This window comes from Phaenicophaeus curvirostris, chromosome 1 (assembly GCF_032191515.1).
Source record: "Phaenicophaeus curvirostris isolate KB17595 chromosome 1, BPBGC_Pcur_1.0, whole genome shotgun sequence".
Classification (NCBI taxonomy): domain Eukaryota; kingdom Metazoa; phylum Chordata; class Aves; order Cuculiformes; family Cuculidae; genus Phaenicophaeus; species Phaenicophaeus curvirostris.
The window spans coordinates 912,395-925,632 of NC_091392.1; the positions used below are offsets into that span (position 1 = coordinate 912,395).

General features: G+C 55.6%; 1 protein-coding gene across 2 annotated transcripts; it reads left to right on the plus strand.

Moving 5' to 3' along the window:
• Positions 1–2,393: 2,393 nt before the first annotated feature.
• MEST (mesoderm specific transcript) lies at positions 2,394–12,744 on the plus strand. 2 transcript variants are annotated; one of them, XM_069865192.1, is made up of 11 exons: positions 2,394–2,547; positions 2,904–2,983; positions 4,311–4,388; positions 5,382–5,518; positions 6,875–6,933; positions 8,104–8,144; positions 8,411–8,481; positions 8,840–8,941; positions 10,144–10,220; positions 11,429–11,492; positions 12,191–12,742. In XM_069865192.1, exons 1-11 carry the CDS (start codon positions 2,394–2,396, stop codon positions 12,306–12,308), a joined length of 981 nt encoding a protein of 326 aa, XP_069721293.1. In that variant the 3' UTR covers positions 12,309–12,742. The 2 variants fall into 2 exon arrangements, with proteins under 2 accessions (XP_069721293.1, XP_069721382.1); XM_069865281.1 differs by lacking the exon at positions 8,840–8,941 and having other exon boundaries at positions 12,191–12,744.
• The last annotated feature ends 494 nt before the right edge of the window (positions 12,745–13,238 follow it).

Below are 13,238 nucleotides of genomic sequence, written 5' to 3' on the forward strand. Positions count from 1 at the left end.
GGCCACTTCCAACCCTCAGACCCCCCCCAACAGGGTCCTGACCCTCTCAAGACCCCCAGTGGGGTCCAAGCTCCCCTCAGACCCCTCATGGGGGCCACGTCCAACCCTCAGACCCCACCCCAACAGGGTCCTGTCCCTCTCAAGACCCCCAGTGGGGTCCAAGCTCCCCTCAGACCCCTCATGGGAGCCACTTCCAACCCTCAGACCCCACCCCAACAGGGTCCTGTCCCTCTCAAGACCCCCACTGGGGTCCATGTGCCCCCTCAGACCCCTCATGGGGGCCACTTCCAACCCTCAGACCCCCAACAGAGTCATATCCCTCATCAGACCCCCAGTGTGGTCCAAGCTCCCCTCAGACCCCTCATGGGAGCCACTTCCAACCCTCAGACCCCACCCCAACAGGGTCCTGTCCCTCTCAAGACCCCCACTGGGGTCCATGTGCCCCCTCAGACCCCTCATGGGGGCCACTTCCAACCCTCAGACCCCCAACAGAGTCATATCCCTCATCAGACCCTCAGTGGCATCACAAGCCCCTCAGATTCCACGGGACCATGACCCCCTCTGACTCCCAGTGGGTCCCATGTCCCCCCTCAGACCCCTAGTGGGGGCCACTTCCACCCCTCAGACCACAATTGGGACCCTTGTCCCACTCAGACCCCCCAGTTGGGTCCAATTCCCCCCTCAGACCTCTCGTGGAGGCCACATCCATCCCTCAGACCACAAACAGGACCCGTGTCCCATTCATCTCCCCCTATGGAGCCCCCTCTTTGACTCTTAGTGGGTCCCATATGGCCCTCAGATCCCCAGTGGGGTCCATGTCCCCCCTTGGACCTTTTATGGAGGCCACCTTCATCCCTCAACCCCCAAACAGGACCCACGTTGTACTCAGCCCCTCAGTGGTGCCACAATATCACCCCACAGATCCTCTATGGGTCCCTGCCAGACCCTGGTGGGACCCATGTCCCCCCTTGGCCCCCCTGTGGCATCCACGTCCCTCCTCAAACATCCTGTGGGGCCACACTCCCCCTTAGACCTTCTGCAGGGGCAAGGTGGTGGCTTGGGGGGACATGGGGGCTACGGGGACATGGTAGTGGATTAGGTGGACATGATGGTGGGTTATGGGGACATGAAGGTGGGTTATGGGGACATGGGGGTGGGTTATGGGGACATGGGAGTGGGTTATGGGGACATGGAGGTGGATTATGGGGATATGGGGGTGGGTTAGGGGAACATGGAGGTGGATTATGGGGACATGAAGGTGGGTTATGGGGATGTGATGGTGGGTTATGGGGACATGGAGGTGGGTTATGGGGACGTGATGGTGGGTTATGGGGACATGGAGGTGGGTTATGGGGACGTGAAGGTGGGTTATGGGGACATGGGGGTGGGTTATGGGGACATGGAGGTGGGTTATGGGGACATGGAGGTGGGTTATGGGGACATGAAGGTGGGTTATGGGGACGTGATGGTGGATTATGGGGACATGGAGGTGGGTTATGGGGACATGAAGGTGGGTTATGGGGACATGGAGGTGGGTTAGGGGAACGTGATGGTGGGTTATGGGGACATGGAGGTGGGTTATGGGGACATGGAGGTGGGTTATGGGGACATGGGAGTGGGTTATGGGGACATGGAGGTGGGTTATGGGGACGTGGGGGTGGGTTATGGGGACATGGAGGTGGGTTATGGGGACATGGGAGTGGGTTATGGGGACATGGAGGTGGGTTATGGGGACATGAAGGTGGGTTATGGGGACGTGAAGGTGGGTTATGGGGACGTGGGGGTGGGTTATGGGGACATGAAGGTGGGTTATGGGGACGTGGGAGTGGGTTATGGGGACATGAAGGTGGGTTATGGGGACGTGGAGGTGGGTTATGGGGACATGATGGTGGGTTATGGGGACATGGAGGTGGGTTATGGGGACATGAAGGTGGGTTATGGGGACATGGGAGTGGGTTAGGGGAACGTGAGGGTGGGTTATGGGGATATGAGGGTGGGTTATGGGGACATGGGAGTGGGTTATGGGGACATGGAGGTGGGTTATGGGGATGTGATGGTGGGTTATGGGGACATGGGAGTGGGTTATGGGGACGTGATGGTGGGTTATGGGGACATGAAGGTGGGTTATGGGGACATGGGAGTGGGTTATGGGGACGTGATGGTGGGTTATGGGGACGTGGAGGTGGGTTATGGGGACGTGAGGGTGGGTTATGGGGACGTGAGGGTGGGTTATGGGGACGTGGAGGTGGGTTATAGGGATGTGATGGGGGTTATGGGAAGATGAGAGTGGTTTATGGGGACACAGGGGTTTTGGGGACATGGGGATGGGTTATGAGGACGTGGGGGTCACGGAGCAAACCCCAGTAGGCAGGCGCCTGGCCCTCTCCTGCAGGATGAAGGAGTGGTGGGTGCAGGTGGGGCTGCTGAGCGTGCCCCTCCTCGCCGTCTACCTGCACATCCCACCCCCCAAGCTCTCCCCAGCTCTTCTCTCCTGGAGGTCCTCCGGAGGCTACTTCACCTACAAGAACCAGAACATCTTCTACAGAGGTGATGGGGCTGTCCTGAGCGCCGGGGACACCAAATCTGTCCTGGTGGGGAGCGGGGCTGGGGGTTCTGCTCCTCTTAGTGGCACCAGGACATCCCTAGGGAGAAAAGCCCTGGTTTGCATCAAGTAGCCAGCGCTGGTGGCCACAGTGGCTCATCTGGCCGGGTTCCTGAAGCCACGTGAACACCAGGAAGCTGCAGGGTGAATCAAACCCGTGTTTGGTTTTGGGAGAGCAGGGGGAGAGGTGACCCCACGCTGCTGGTTGGGCTCCCAGCAGGGCAGAGAGCAACATTTGTCTCACAGAGGAGGAAACTGGGAGAGGAAAAGCTGACCCTGAGGCTCTTCATTCCCTCCTCAGATTCAACCGGTGCCGTTGGCAGCTCCGATATCGTTGTCCTCCTACACGGCTTCCCGACCTCCAGCTACGACTGGTGCAAGGTGAGGGGAGGCGAGCACACGGAGAGGTTGGATGCTGTCAACAAACTCCATGGTTTCAACCTCCTGGGAAGCAGCAGATGGAGGGTTAGGACCCACCAGAGGAGATTCTGCTCCAGGATCTTGAGCCTGTTCTTCTCCTGACCTCGTGCACAGGAGCCAAGCTCGTTTCACATCGCCCTTTCCCACACTCCAGCCCAAAGCAGGAGAAAACCCACAACTATTGGCTTTTTGGGGGGTGGTTTTGCTGTTTATCGGGAAATTTTAACATCCCAAGGTGTCCTTCAGGGCTATCGATGATAGAGACAATGAGATCGAGGACACTCTCAGCAAGTTTGAAGATGACACCAAGCTGAGTGGTGCAGCTGTCACACTGGAAGGATGGGATGGCATCCGGAGGTGCTGGACATGCTGGAGAAATGGGGCTGGGAGAACCTCAGGAGGTTCAACAAGGCCAAGGGCAACGTCCTACAGCTGGGTCACAGCAGTCCGCGGTTTCAATCCAGGCTGGGGGATTATGTGATTGGGAGCAGCTTGAGGAGAAGGACTTGGGGTGCTGGTCAATGAGAAGCCCAACATGAGCCGGCAACATGTGTTCACAGCCCAGAAACCCGCCGTGTCCTGGGCTGCATCCAGAGAACGTGGCCAGCAGAGAGGGAGGGGATTCTGCCCCTCTATTCCTCTCTAGGGAGGCCTCACGTGGAGTCCTGCGTCCAGTTCTGGAATCCCTTACATAAGAAGGAGATGGAGCTGTTGGAACGGGGCCAGAGGAGGCCACGAAGATGATGCGAGGGCTGGAGAACCTCCCATACAAGGACAGACTGAGAGAGTTGGGCTTGTTCAGCCTGGAGAAGAGAAGGCTCCAAGGAGACCTTAGAGAGACCTTCCAGCACCCGAGGGGGCTACAGGAAAGCTGGGGAGGAACTTTTTACAAGGGCTTGTGGTGACAGGACGAGGGGCAATGGGGATAAACTGGAGATGGGGGCAGAGTTAGGCTGGACATGAGGAGAAATTTCTTCATGATGAGGGTGGGGAGGCCCTGGAAGAGGTTTCCCAGGGAAGTTGTGGCTGCCCCATCCCTGGAGGTGTTCAAGGCCAGGTTGGATGGGCCTTGGGCAGCCTGATCCAGTGGGAGGTGTCCCTGCCCATGGCAGGGGGTTGGAACTGGATGATCCCTTCCAAGCCAAACCCTTCTGTGATTCTTGGAGCTGGAAGGCGCTGTCTGGAGGAGCGGAGGGGACCTTGGTTGTCCACGCTCACAGATCACCGCAGACCTTTCCTCTCTGCACTCCCTCAGCCATTTTTTCTTATCCATTTCTCCTCTTTCCAGATCTGGGAAGGTCTGACCCAGCGGTTTCACCGGGTGATAGCTCTGGATTTCGTAGGATTCGGTTTCAGCGACAAACCTGTAAGTAGCCTGGGAAGGGGATTTCTGCAGTTGCTTTTGAGCCAGAAGTTGTTCTGCTGGGCCAGTACCCTAAAAAATTGCTATTTCCAGTCCAGCTTCTTCTCCCATTTACATCTGGAAAAGGAATAAGACATTGTAATAGCGAAAGGGATGGGGAAGGCACATGGTGGGGCTCGACTCTGTCACTGTCTTGATTTAATTGGGTTTGAGGTGACTCCAAAGCACACCTTGACCCCTTTGGAGCGTAAGCAGTGCTCCTGTGGCCTTGTGGAAATAGCTCTGGTGCGGGAGATCCCGATTGCTCACTCTGGGGTCACAAACTGCTGGTCTCCACCCCATATTATCATAGAATCACTAGGTTGGAAAAGACCTTTGAGATCATCAAGCCCAACCGTACCTGTCCACTACGGAACCAGATCCCTGAGCACCTCATCTCCCCGTCTTTTAAACCCCTCCAGGGGTGGTGACTCCACCACCTCCCTGGGCAGCCTCGAGAACAGGGTCTGAGAACCCTTTTGGTGAAGAAATTCTTCCTGATGTCCAATCTGAACCTCCTCTGGTGCAACTTGAGGCCATTCCCTCTCCTCCTATCTCCTGTCACTTGGGAGAAGAGACCAACACCCACCTTACTACAACCTCCTTTCAGGGAGTTGTAGACAGTGATGAGGTCTCCCCTCAGCCTCCTCTTCTCCAGGCCAAACAACCCCAGGTCCCTCAGGCTTGTTCTCCAGCCCCTTCCCCAGCTTCATTGACCTTCTCCGGACGCGCTCCAGCCCCTCAAGGTCCTTCTTGGAGTGAGGGGCCCAAAACTGAATCCAGGCTTTGAGGTGCTGCCTCACCAGCACTGAGACCAGGGGGACAATCCCTTCCCGCTCCTGCTGGCCACGCTGTTTCCGATCCAGGCCAAGATGCCACTGGCTCTTTATTCTGGAGTTGGTGGGTTCACACTGGGTCGGGCTCTCACTGCGGTTCCTCTCCTGCTTTGCTTTGCAGAGGCCCCACCGCTACTCCATCTTCGAGCAAGCCAGCATTGTCGAGGGGCTGGTGCGTCACCTCGGTCTCCGCCGCCAGAGGATTAATCTCCTGTCCCACGATTATGGGGACACAGTCGCACAGGAGCTGCTCCACAGGTCACTGCTACGTCGATGCTCTGGCTGCAATTTGTTGTCCCTGTCAAGATCATTTCCAGCAGATAAGTGGGAGGACGTAGCGAGGAACCCCCTTTCCCTTGTACTTAAAGCTAGAACGAAGGCTGGGAGCCCTCAAGGCACATCTCAGGCAGATCTGAGGCTCCCAGACATCAATTCCCAGCTGGAAATTTGGGTGGAAAACTGGTTGGCTGGAGGGCCCAGAGGGTGGTGGGAAATGGCGTTAACTCCAGCTGGAGACCAGTGACAAGTGGTGTCCCCAGGGCTCAGGGCTGGGTCCAGACCTGTTCAATGTCTTCATCAATGACCTGGATGAAGGCATCGAGCGCACCCTGAGCAAGTTTGGAGATGAGACTGAGCTGGGTGGAAGTGTCAATCTGCTGGAGGGTCAGGAGGCTCCAAAGGGATCTGAACAGGCTGGATCCATGGGCTGAGACCAACGGGATGAGGGTTAACGAGGCCAAATGGCGGGTCCTGCCCTTGGGGCACAACAACCCTGGGCAGCTCCAGCCTAGGAGAAGGCTGGCTGGAAAGTGCCTGGAGGAGAAGGACCTCGGGGGGTTGGTTGAATGTGAGCCAGCAGGGCCCAGGTGGCCAAGAAGGCCAAGGGCATCTTGGCTTGGAGCAGAGCTGGCGTGGCCAGCAGGGCCAGGGAGGTTCTTCTCCCTCTGGCCTCGGCCCTGGGGAGACCGCTCCTCGAATCCTGGGGTCAGTGCTGGGCCCCTCCCAACAAGAAGGATGTTGAGGCTCTGGAGCGAGTGCAGAGAAGAGAACGGAGCTGGGGAAGGGGCTGGAGAACAAGTCTGAGGGCCCTGGGGGTGTTTAGGCTGGAGAAGAGGAGGCTGAGGGGAGACCTCATTGCTCTCTCCAACTCCCTGAGAGGAGGTTGTGGAGAGGAGGGAGCTGGGCTCTTCTCCCAAGGGCCAGGGGACAGGACGAGAGGGAATGGCCTCAAGCTCCACCAGGGGAGGCTCAGGCTGGACATCAGGATGAAATATTTCATAGAAAGGGTGATCGGTCCCTGTCCAAGGCTGCTCAGGGAGGGGGTTGATTCACCTTCCCTGGAGGAGTTTAAGGGCCGAGTGGCCGAGGTGCTGAGGGACATGGGTTAGTGATTGATGGGAATGGTTGGACTCGATGATCCCGTGGGTCTCTTCCAACCTGGTGATTCTATGATTCTTTGAAGGATTCTCAAGTTCCCTCCTGAGCTCCTCTTATCGAAGTGAGGACAACAGTGGAGCAGAGATGATCTCACACAGTTCATTTGACCTGCTGGTCAGTCACTTCTTGAGACCTCATCAGTTTATTGTGTTTCACCTTCTTCTCTTCTGTCCCCAGGTACGAGCACAATAAAACTGGAAGCATCTTGATCAACAGCCTCTGTTTATCCAACGGAGGTAAGGTTTGTCCAGTGAGGTGGGACAGGGATCCACGGGGCAGGGTGGGAATCCATGAGGTGGATGGCCTTCTATTACCCAAAAGAAAGCACCACCTGAACCCCAAGTAATTAAGGGGCTGTAATTAAGGGTGCATCAGTCCCTGCAGGCGCTGCAAAGAAGGAAGAGACTGGGAGACACGGAGCAAAGCTCTTGTAGTGTTACAACTCTGGAATTGGTTGGGGTGATCTATGGTTTCAATCTCCTAAAGTGTCCCTGAGGGGTATCAATGATAGAGACAATGAGATTGAGGGCACCCTCATAAGTTTGCAGATGACACCAAGCTGAGTGGTGCAGTTGTCACACCAGGAGAACGGGATGGATCCAGAGGGACCTGGACAGGCCAGAGAAGTGGGGCTGTGAGAACCTCATGAGGTTCAACAAGGCCAAGGTCCTACACCTGGGTCGGGGCAATCTGCTGTTTCAATCCAGGAAGGGGGATGTTGTGATTGAGAGCAACTCTGAGGAGAAGGACTTGGGGTGATGGGGGAGGAGAAGCTCAACATGAGCCACAACATGTGCTCCCAGCCCAGAAACCTCCTGGGCTGCATCCAGAGAACGTGGCCAGCAGGGAGGGAGGGGATTGTCCCCTCTGCTCCTCTCGGGGAGACCTCAGCTGGAGGGTTGGGGCCAGGGCTGGAATCCTCAGCAGGAGAAGGAGATGGAGCTGTTGGGACGGGGCCAGAGGAGGCTCCAAGGATGATGTGAGGGCTGGAGAACCTCCCGTCCGAGGACAGGCTGAGAGAGTTGGGGTTGTGGAGAAGAGAAGGCTCCAAGGAGACCTTAGAGAGACCTTCCAGTACCTGAAAGGGGAGGGACTTTTTACAAGGGTTTCTTGTGACAGGACGAGGGGCAATGGGGATAAACTGGAGAGGGGCAGAGTTAGACTGGACTTAAGGAGGAATTTCTTCATTATGAGAGTGGTGAGGCACTGGAAGAGGTTGCCCCAGAAATCTGTGGACGTCCTATACCTGGAGGTGTCCAAGACCAGGTTGGATGGACCTTGGAGCCCCTGATCCAGTGCGAGGTGTCCCTGCCCATGGCAGGGGGGTTGGAACTGGATGACCGTCAAGGTCCCTTCCATGCCAAACTATTCTATGATTCTAATTCTGTTCTCTGACATCCTTCCAGGGATTTTCCCCGAGACGCACTACCCCCGGTTCATCCAGAAGGTGAGCTTCTCCCCACTCCCTTCATACTGACTTGCCACAGAGATGATGCGAGGGCTGGAGCACCTCTGCTATGAGGACAGGCTGAGAGTGTTGGGGTCGTTCATCTGGGAGAAGACTCTGGGGAGACCTTAGAGCAGCTTCCAGTACCTGAAGGGGCTCCAGGAAAGCTGGGAGGGGCTCTTGATCAGGGAATGCAGGGATAGGATGAGGCAGAATGATTTCATGCTTGTGCGATACCAAGTGGTGCTGTTTCCTTTTTTCCCAAGCTCCTCAAGGATGGGGGGTTGCTGTCCCCCATCATCACGCGGCTGATGAACTTCTTCTTCTTCTCCAGAGGGTGAGTGGGGTCTCTGTGCTTCTGGGCACCCTCGGTACCGGGGAGGGGGAGCCAAGCAGAGGTGGTGACGTAGGAATTAGTGTTGTGGGTGTCTAGCAGGTGATTTTTTGTTCCCTGGCAGAGGCTGCCTAGGGAGGTGGTGGAATCCCCATCCCTGGAGGTGTTTAAAAGACAGGGAGATGAGGTGCTCAGAGATCTGGTTTATTTGTAGACAGGTACGGTTGGACTCGATGATCTCAAAGGTCTTTTCCGACCTAATGATTCTATGATTTTCTGACTGGTTTTTGCTCTTGGGTAGTTCTTGAGCCCTACACTAACACAGCTCCTGCCGTGCTGCTCTGAACTCTTCCTCTTCCAGGCTCAGGTCAGTCTTCGGGCCCTACACGCAGCCTTCGCAGGCCGAGTACTGGGACATGTGGACGGCGGTGCGGACTAACGATGGCAATCTCGTTGTTGACAGGTAGGTCACCATTAATTTCTTGCACCAGCTGTTTTACACCCAAGGCCTCCCTCTGTTTGAAGGCAAAGCCACACCATGGCTCTGAGCTAAGCAGGCCTCAGTCAGGGCTCCCCAGAGCCTCCAGCTGCTTCTGTTGGCGTCTGGAATCATAGCATCTCCAGGTTGGAAAGGACCCACGGGATCATCGAGTCCAACCGTTCCCATCAGTCACTAACCCATGTCCCTCAGCACCTCGGCCACCCGGCCCTTAAACCCCTCCAGGGAAGGGGACTCAACCCCCTCCCTTGAGCCTGTTCCAGTGCCCAATGACCCTTTCCATGAAAAATCTTTCATAATTTCCAGCCTGACCCTCCCCTGGTGGAGCTTGAGGCCATTCCCTCTCGTCCTGTCCCCTGTCCCTTGGGAGAAGAGCCCAGCTCCCTCCTCTCCACAACCTCCTCTCAGGGAGTTGGAGAGAGCAATGAGGTCTCCCCTCAGCCTCCTCTTCTCCAGGCTAATCAACCCCATCACTGCACCCCCCAAAAGAAAAAGAGCTGGGTTGGGATGTAGGAGCAGGGATTCTTGCTAGGATGAAGCAAGGCAGGGAAATGAAATCCGGAGTCAGAACGAGCAGAGCCTGCACACACCGGGAGAAGGACAACACTGGGGATGTATAATGGGGGTTGTTTTCTTTGGAAATTAGGGGCTTGAATCTGTGCGGTTTTGCTAACAACTGGAGCTAAATGTGGTTTTCTCCAGTTTGTGACTTCTGGAAGGAGCTTGGGTTCCTGGTTGTGAGTTCAACAGCCTCGTTGTGTGGGGCTTGTGCACATCCTTCTCCCTCAGGGTGCAAAATCCTCTCTCCTTCCACTCGGGACAACCTCCAAGCAAGTCATAGAATGGGTTGGGTTGGAAGGAACCTTAAAGCTCATCCAGTTCCAAGCCCCCTGCCATGGGCAGGGACACCTCCCACTGGATCAGGGTGATCAAAGCTCCATCCAACCTGGCCTTGAACCCCTCCGGGGATGGGACATCCATGATCCCCCCTTTTACAACCCATTGACTGGGAACAGAGGACCCGAATTTGATTCCATCTCAGCTGTGAAGGATTCAAACCTCACCCTGTGGTCAGCAGACTGATTTTGTCTTGCTGCCACCACACGAGGTGCAGGTTCCCCCTCGTCTCGTGGGCGTCTGCTGCGTAACAAGAGGTTTCTCTACAGTATTTTGCAGTACATAAACCAGAGAAAGAAGCACAGAGACCGCTGGGTTGGGGCTTTGATGTCCACCTCTGTCCCATGTAAGTAGGAATCCAGTTTCCTTGATTTACTGGTTGGGAGATGGGGAATCGCCCCCGTCACCTGCAGGCACAGGGGCCTGTGCTGCCTCCTTCCACTAATTGCTGGAGCCTCTCGTTATTCTAATGAGGATTATGTGGCTCAAACCCAGTTTGTGCAGAGGGTAGCGTCACAAACTTCGAATCATAAAATGGTTTGAGTTGGAAGGGACCTCAAATCTCCTCCAGTTCTACCTTCTGTCATGGTGCTTTCAAGCTCAGGAGAAGGTACAAGTAGTCAAGGAAAAGTTTGCTTGCAGGACGGCTCGAGTCTGAACTTGACTCCAGAAGCAAAAGCCCTTTCAGCAGCAGGAATCAAAGAATAATTAAGGTTGGAAGAGATCTCTATGACCAAGTCCAACCGTGCCTACTAAACCATGTCCCGAAGTGCTACATCTACATGTTTTTTGAACCCCTCCAGGCACGGAGACTCCACCACTGCCCTGGGCAGCCCCTGCCAGGGCTTCACCACCCTGTCAGTAAAGAAATTTTTCCCAATATCTAATCTAAACCACCCCTGGCACAACTTAAGACCATTTCCTTTTGTCGTATCGCTTGTTCCCTGGGAGCAGAGCTCAACTCACACTTGGCTCCAACCTCCTTTCCAGGAGCTGCAGAGAGCCTCGAGGTCTCCCCTCAGCCTCCTCTTCTCCAGACTAAACAGCCCCAGGTCCCTCAGCTGCTCCTCACAACCCCCGTTCTCCAACCCCTTCCCCAGCTCCGTTCCCTTCTCCAGACATGCTCCAGCCCCTTAAGGTCTTGGAGTGAGAGGCCCAAAACTGAACTCAGGATTTGATGCTGAGTCCAGGGGGACGATCCCTCCCCTGCTCCTGCTGGCCACCCCGTGGCTGATCCCAAGCCAAGATGCCCTTGGCCTTCTTGGCCACCTGGGCCACCACTGGCTCACGTTCAGCTGCTGTCGACCAGCACCCCAGGTCCTTTTCCACCCCAGCCGCTCTTCCCCAAGCCTGGAGCTGCACAGGGTTGTGTCCCACCTTCAGGATGTGGCCCTTGGCCTTGTTGAACCTCATCCAGTTAACCTCAGCCTATAGGTCCAGCGTGTCCAGATCCCTCTTCCATGCTAGGGAGGAACGTGTCTGGAACAGTCTTCCTTGGCTTAGTTTAGGGTTGTCCACGGGTACAAAAGCTCTATTTGTGCTTCTCTCTTGCAGTGCACCTCATCTATGGGCCCCTGGACCCTGTGAATCCGCACCCAGAGTTTCTTCAGCTTTACAAGTAAGTCACAGAATCACCAGGTTGGAAAAGACCCATGGGATCATCGAGTCCAACCATCCCCATCAATCACTAACCCATGTCCCTCAGCACCTCGGCCACCCGGCCCTTAAACCCCTCCAGGGAAGGGGACTCAACCCCCTCCCTGGGCAGCCTCGGACAGGGACCAATCACCCTTTCCGTGAAGAATTTTTTCCTGATATCAAGCCTGACCCTCCCCTGGTGGAGCTTGAGGCCGTTCCCTCTCATCCTAATACATCAATCCCGCTACAAAGCGGGAACAAGCAACTGGAGGTTTATTTTGAGGGAGATTTTAGTCTCATCCTTTTCCTTCCACTCTTATTTCATCAAGCCTGGCTTTAATTCCCACCTAGAACCTTCACTGCCGGGAGATTCAGTCAGAGCCATCTGCAGCCTGGAAATTGCTTCCCCATTTTAGATGCCAAAGTCAAAATTCTCAGTTAAATCAATCACGTATTTGAAAACCCCCAAGATTTATCGACGGAGGTAGCGTTCTCTCTTCAGCACTTGGAATTGTGGTCGACTGAGGCTGCTAGGGGGCTTTTTTTTCTGCCAAAACCATGTTCTGGGCAGAATCCCAGTTGTACAAAAAGGTTCTGTCCTCCTCAGCGGTGGCGTCTGGCTGGTTGGGGGCTGAGCTGCAGCTCCCGTGCTAAATCCTTGCTGCCTCCTTCCAACAGGAAAGTGCTTCCCATGTCCACGGTGTCCGTGCTGGATGATCACATCAGCCACTATCCCCAGCTGGAGGATCCAACAGGCTTCCTGAATGCATATCTCAACTTCATCAACTCCTTCTGAGCCGCTGCAGCTCGGTTCTCCCTCTCTGGTGATCAATCAGGCTTTGGGAGCAGGAAGAAACCTCGATTTTTATCTCCAGATCTAACAATTTGCACCCAACACCCTGATCTTTGGCTACCAAACTGCTGATTGATGCCGTTAAAACCACTGTAAAAAGAGGAGCCTGCGAGGAGGCGTCGACAAATCTGTCACCTTAAGTAGAGTTGCAGGATGTTTAAGCCACCCTGGGCTCGTCTTGCTTCCTGACGGGCCTCTCGCTGGGTTATAGAACAGAATCGTGCAATGGTTTCGGTTGGAAAAGACCTTTAAGATCATCGAGTCCAACCGTCGATCCAGCCCTGCTAAGCCTGCCAGACCATGTCCCCAGGTCCAACATCTCCTCATCTTTTAAACCCCTCCAGGGATGGGGACTCAGCCACCTCCCTGGGCAGCCTCGGACAGGGCTCGAGAACCCTTCCAGTAAAGAAATTCCTCCTAATATCCAACCTCAATCTCCCCTTGTCCTGTCACTGGCTACAAGGGAGAAGAGACCAACATCCACCTCGCTACAACCTCCTCTCAGGGAGTTGGAGAGAGCAATGAGGTCTCCCCTCAGCCTCCTCTTCTCCAGCCTAAACACCCCCAGGGCCCTCAGGCTTCTTCTCCAGCCCCTTCCCCAGCTCCGTTGCTCTTCTCTGCACTCGCTCCAGCTCCTCAACATCCTTCTGGTGGGGAGGGGCCCAGCACTGACCCCAGGATTCGAGGAGCGGTCTCCCCAGGGCCGAGGCCAGAGGGAGAAGAACCTCCCTGGCCCTGCTGGCCACGCCGGGTCTGATCCAAGCCAAGATGCCATTGGCCTTCTTGGCCCCCTGGGCCCCTGCTGGCTCATGTTCAGTCAACTATCAATCAACACCCCCAGGTCTTTCTCCTCCAGGCAGCTCTCCAGCCACT

Coding starts and splice junctions, on each gene's coding strand:
- MEST (XM_069865192.1), top strand. CDS start 2,394: ATGAAGGAGTGGTGGGTGCAGGTGGGGCTGCTGAGCGTGCCCCTCCTC. Junction 4,389..5,381: donor TCGGTTTCAGCGACAAACCT/GTAAGTAGCCTG, acceptor TTTGCTTTGCAG/AGGCCCCACCGCTACTCCAT. Junction 6,934..8,103: donor CCTCTGTTTATCCAACGGAG/GTAAGGTTTGTC, acceptor ACATCCTTCCAG/GGATTTTCCCCGAGACGCAC.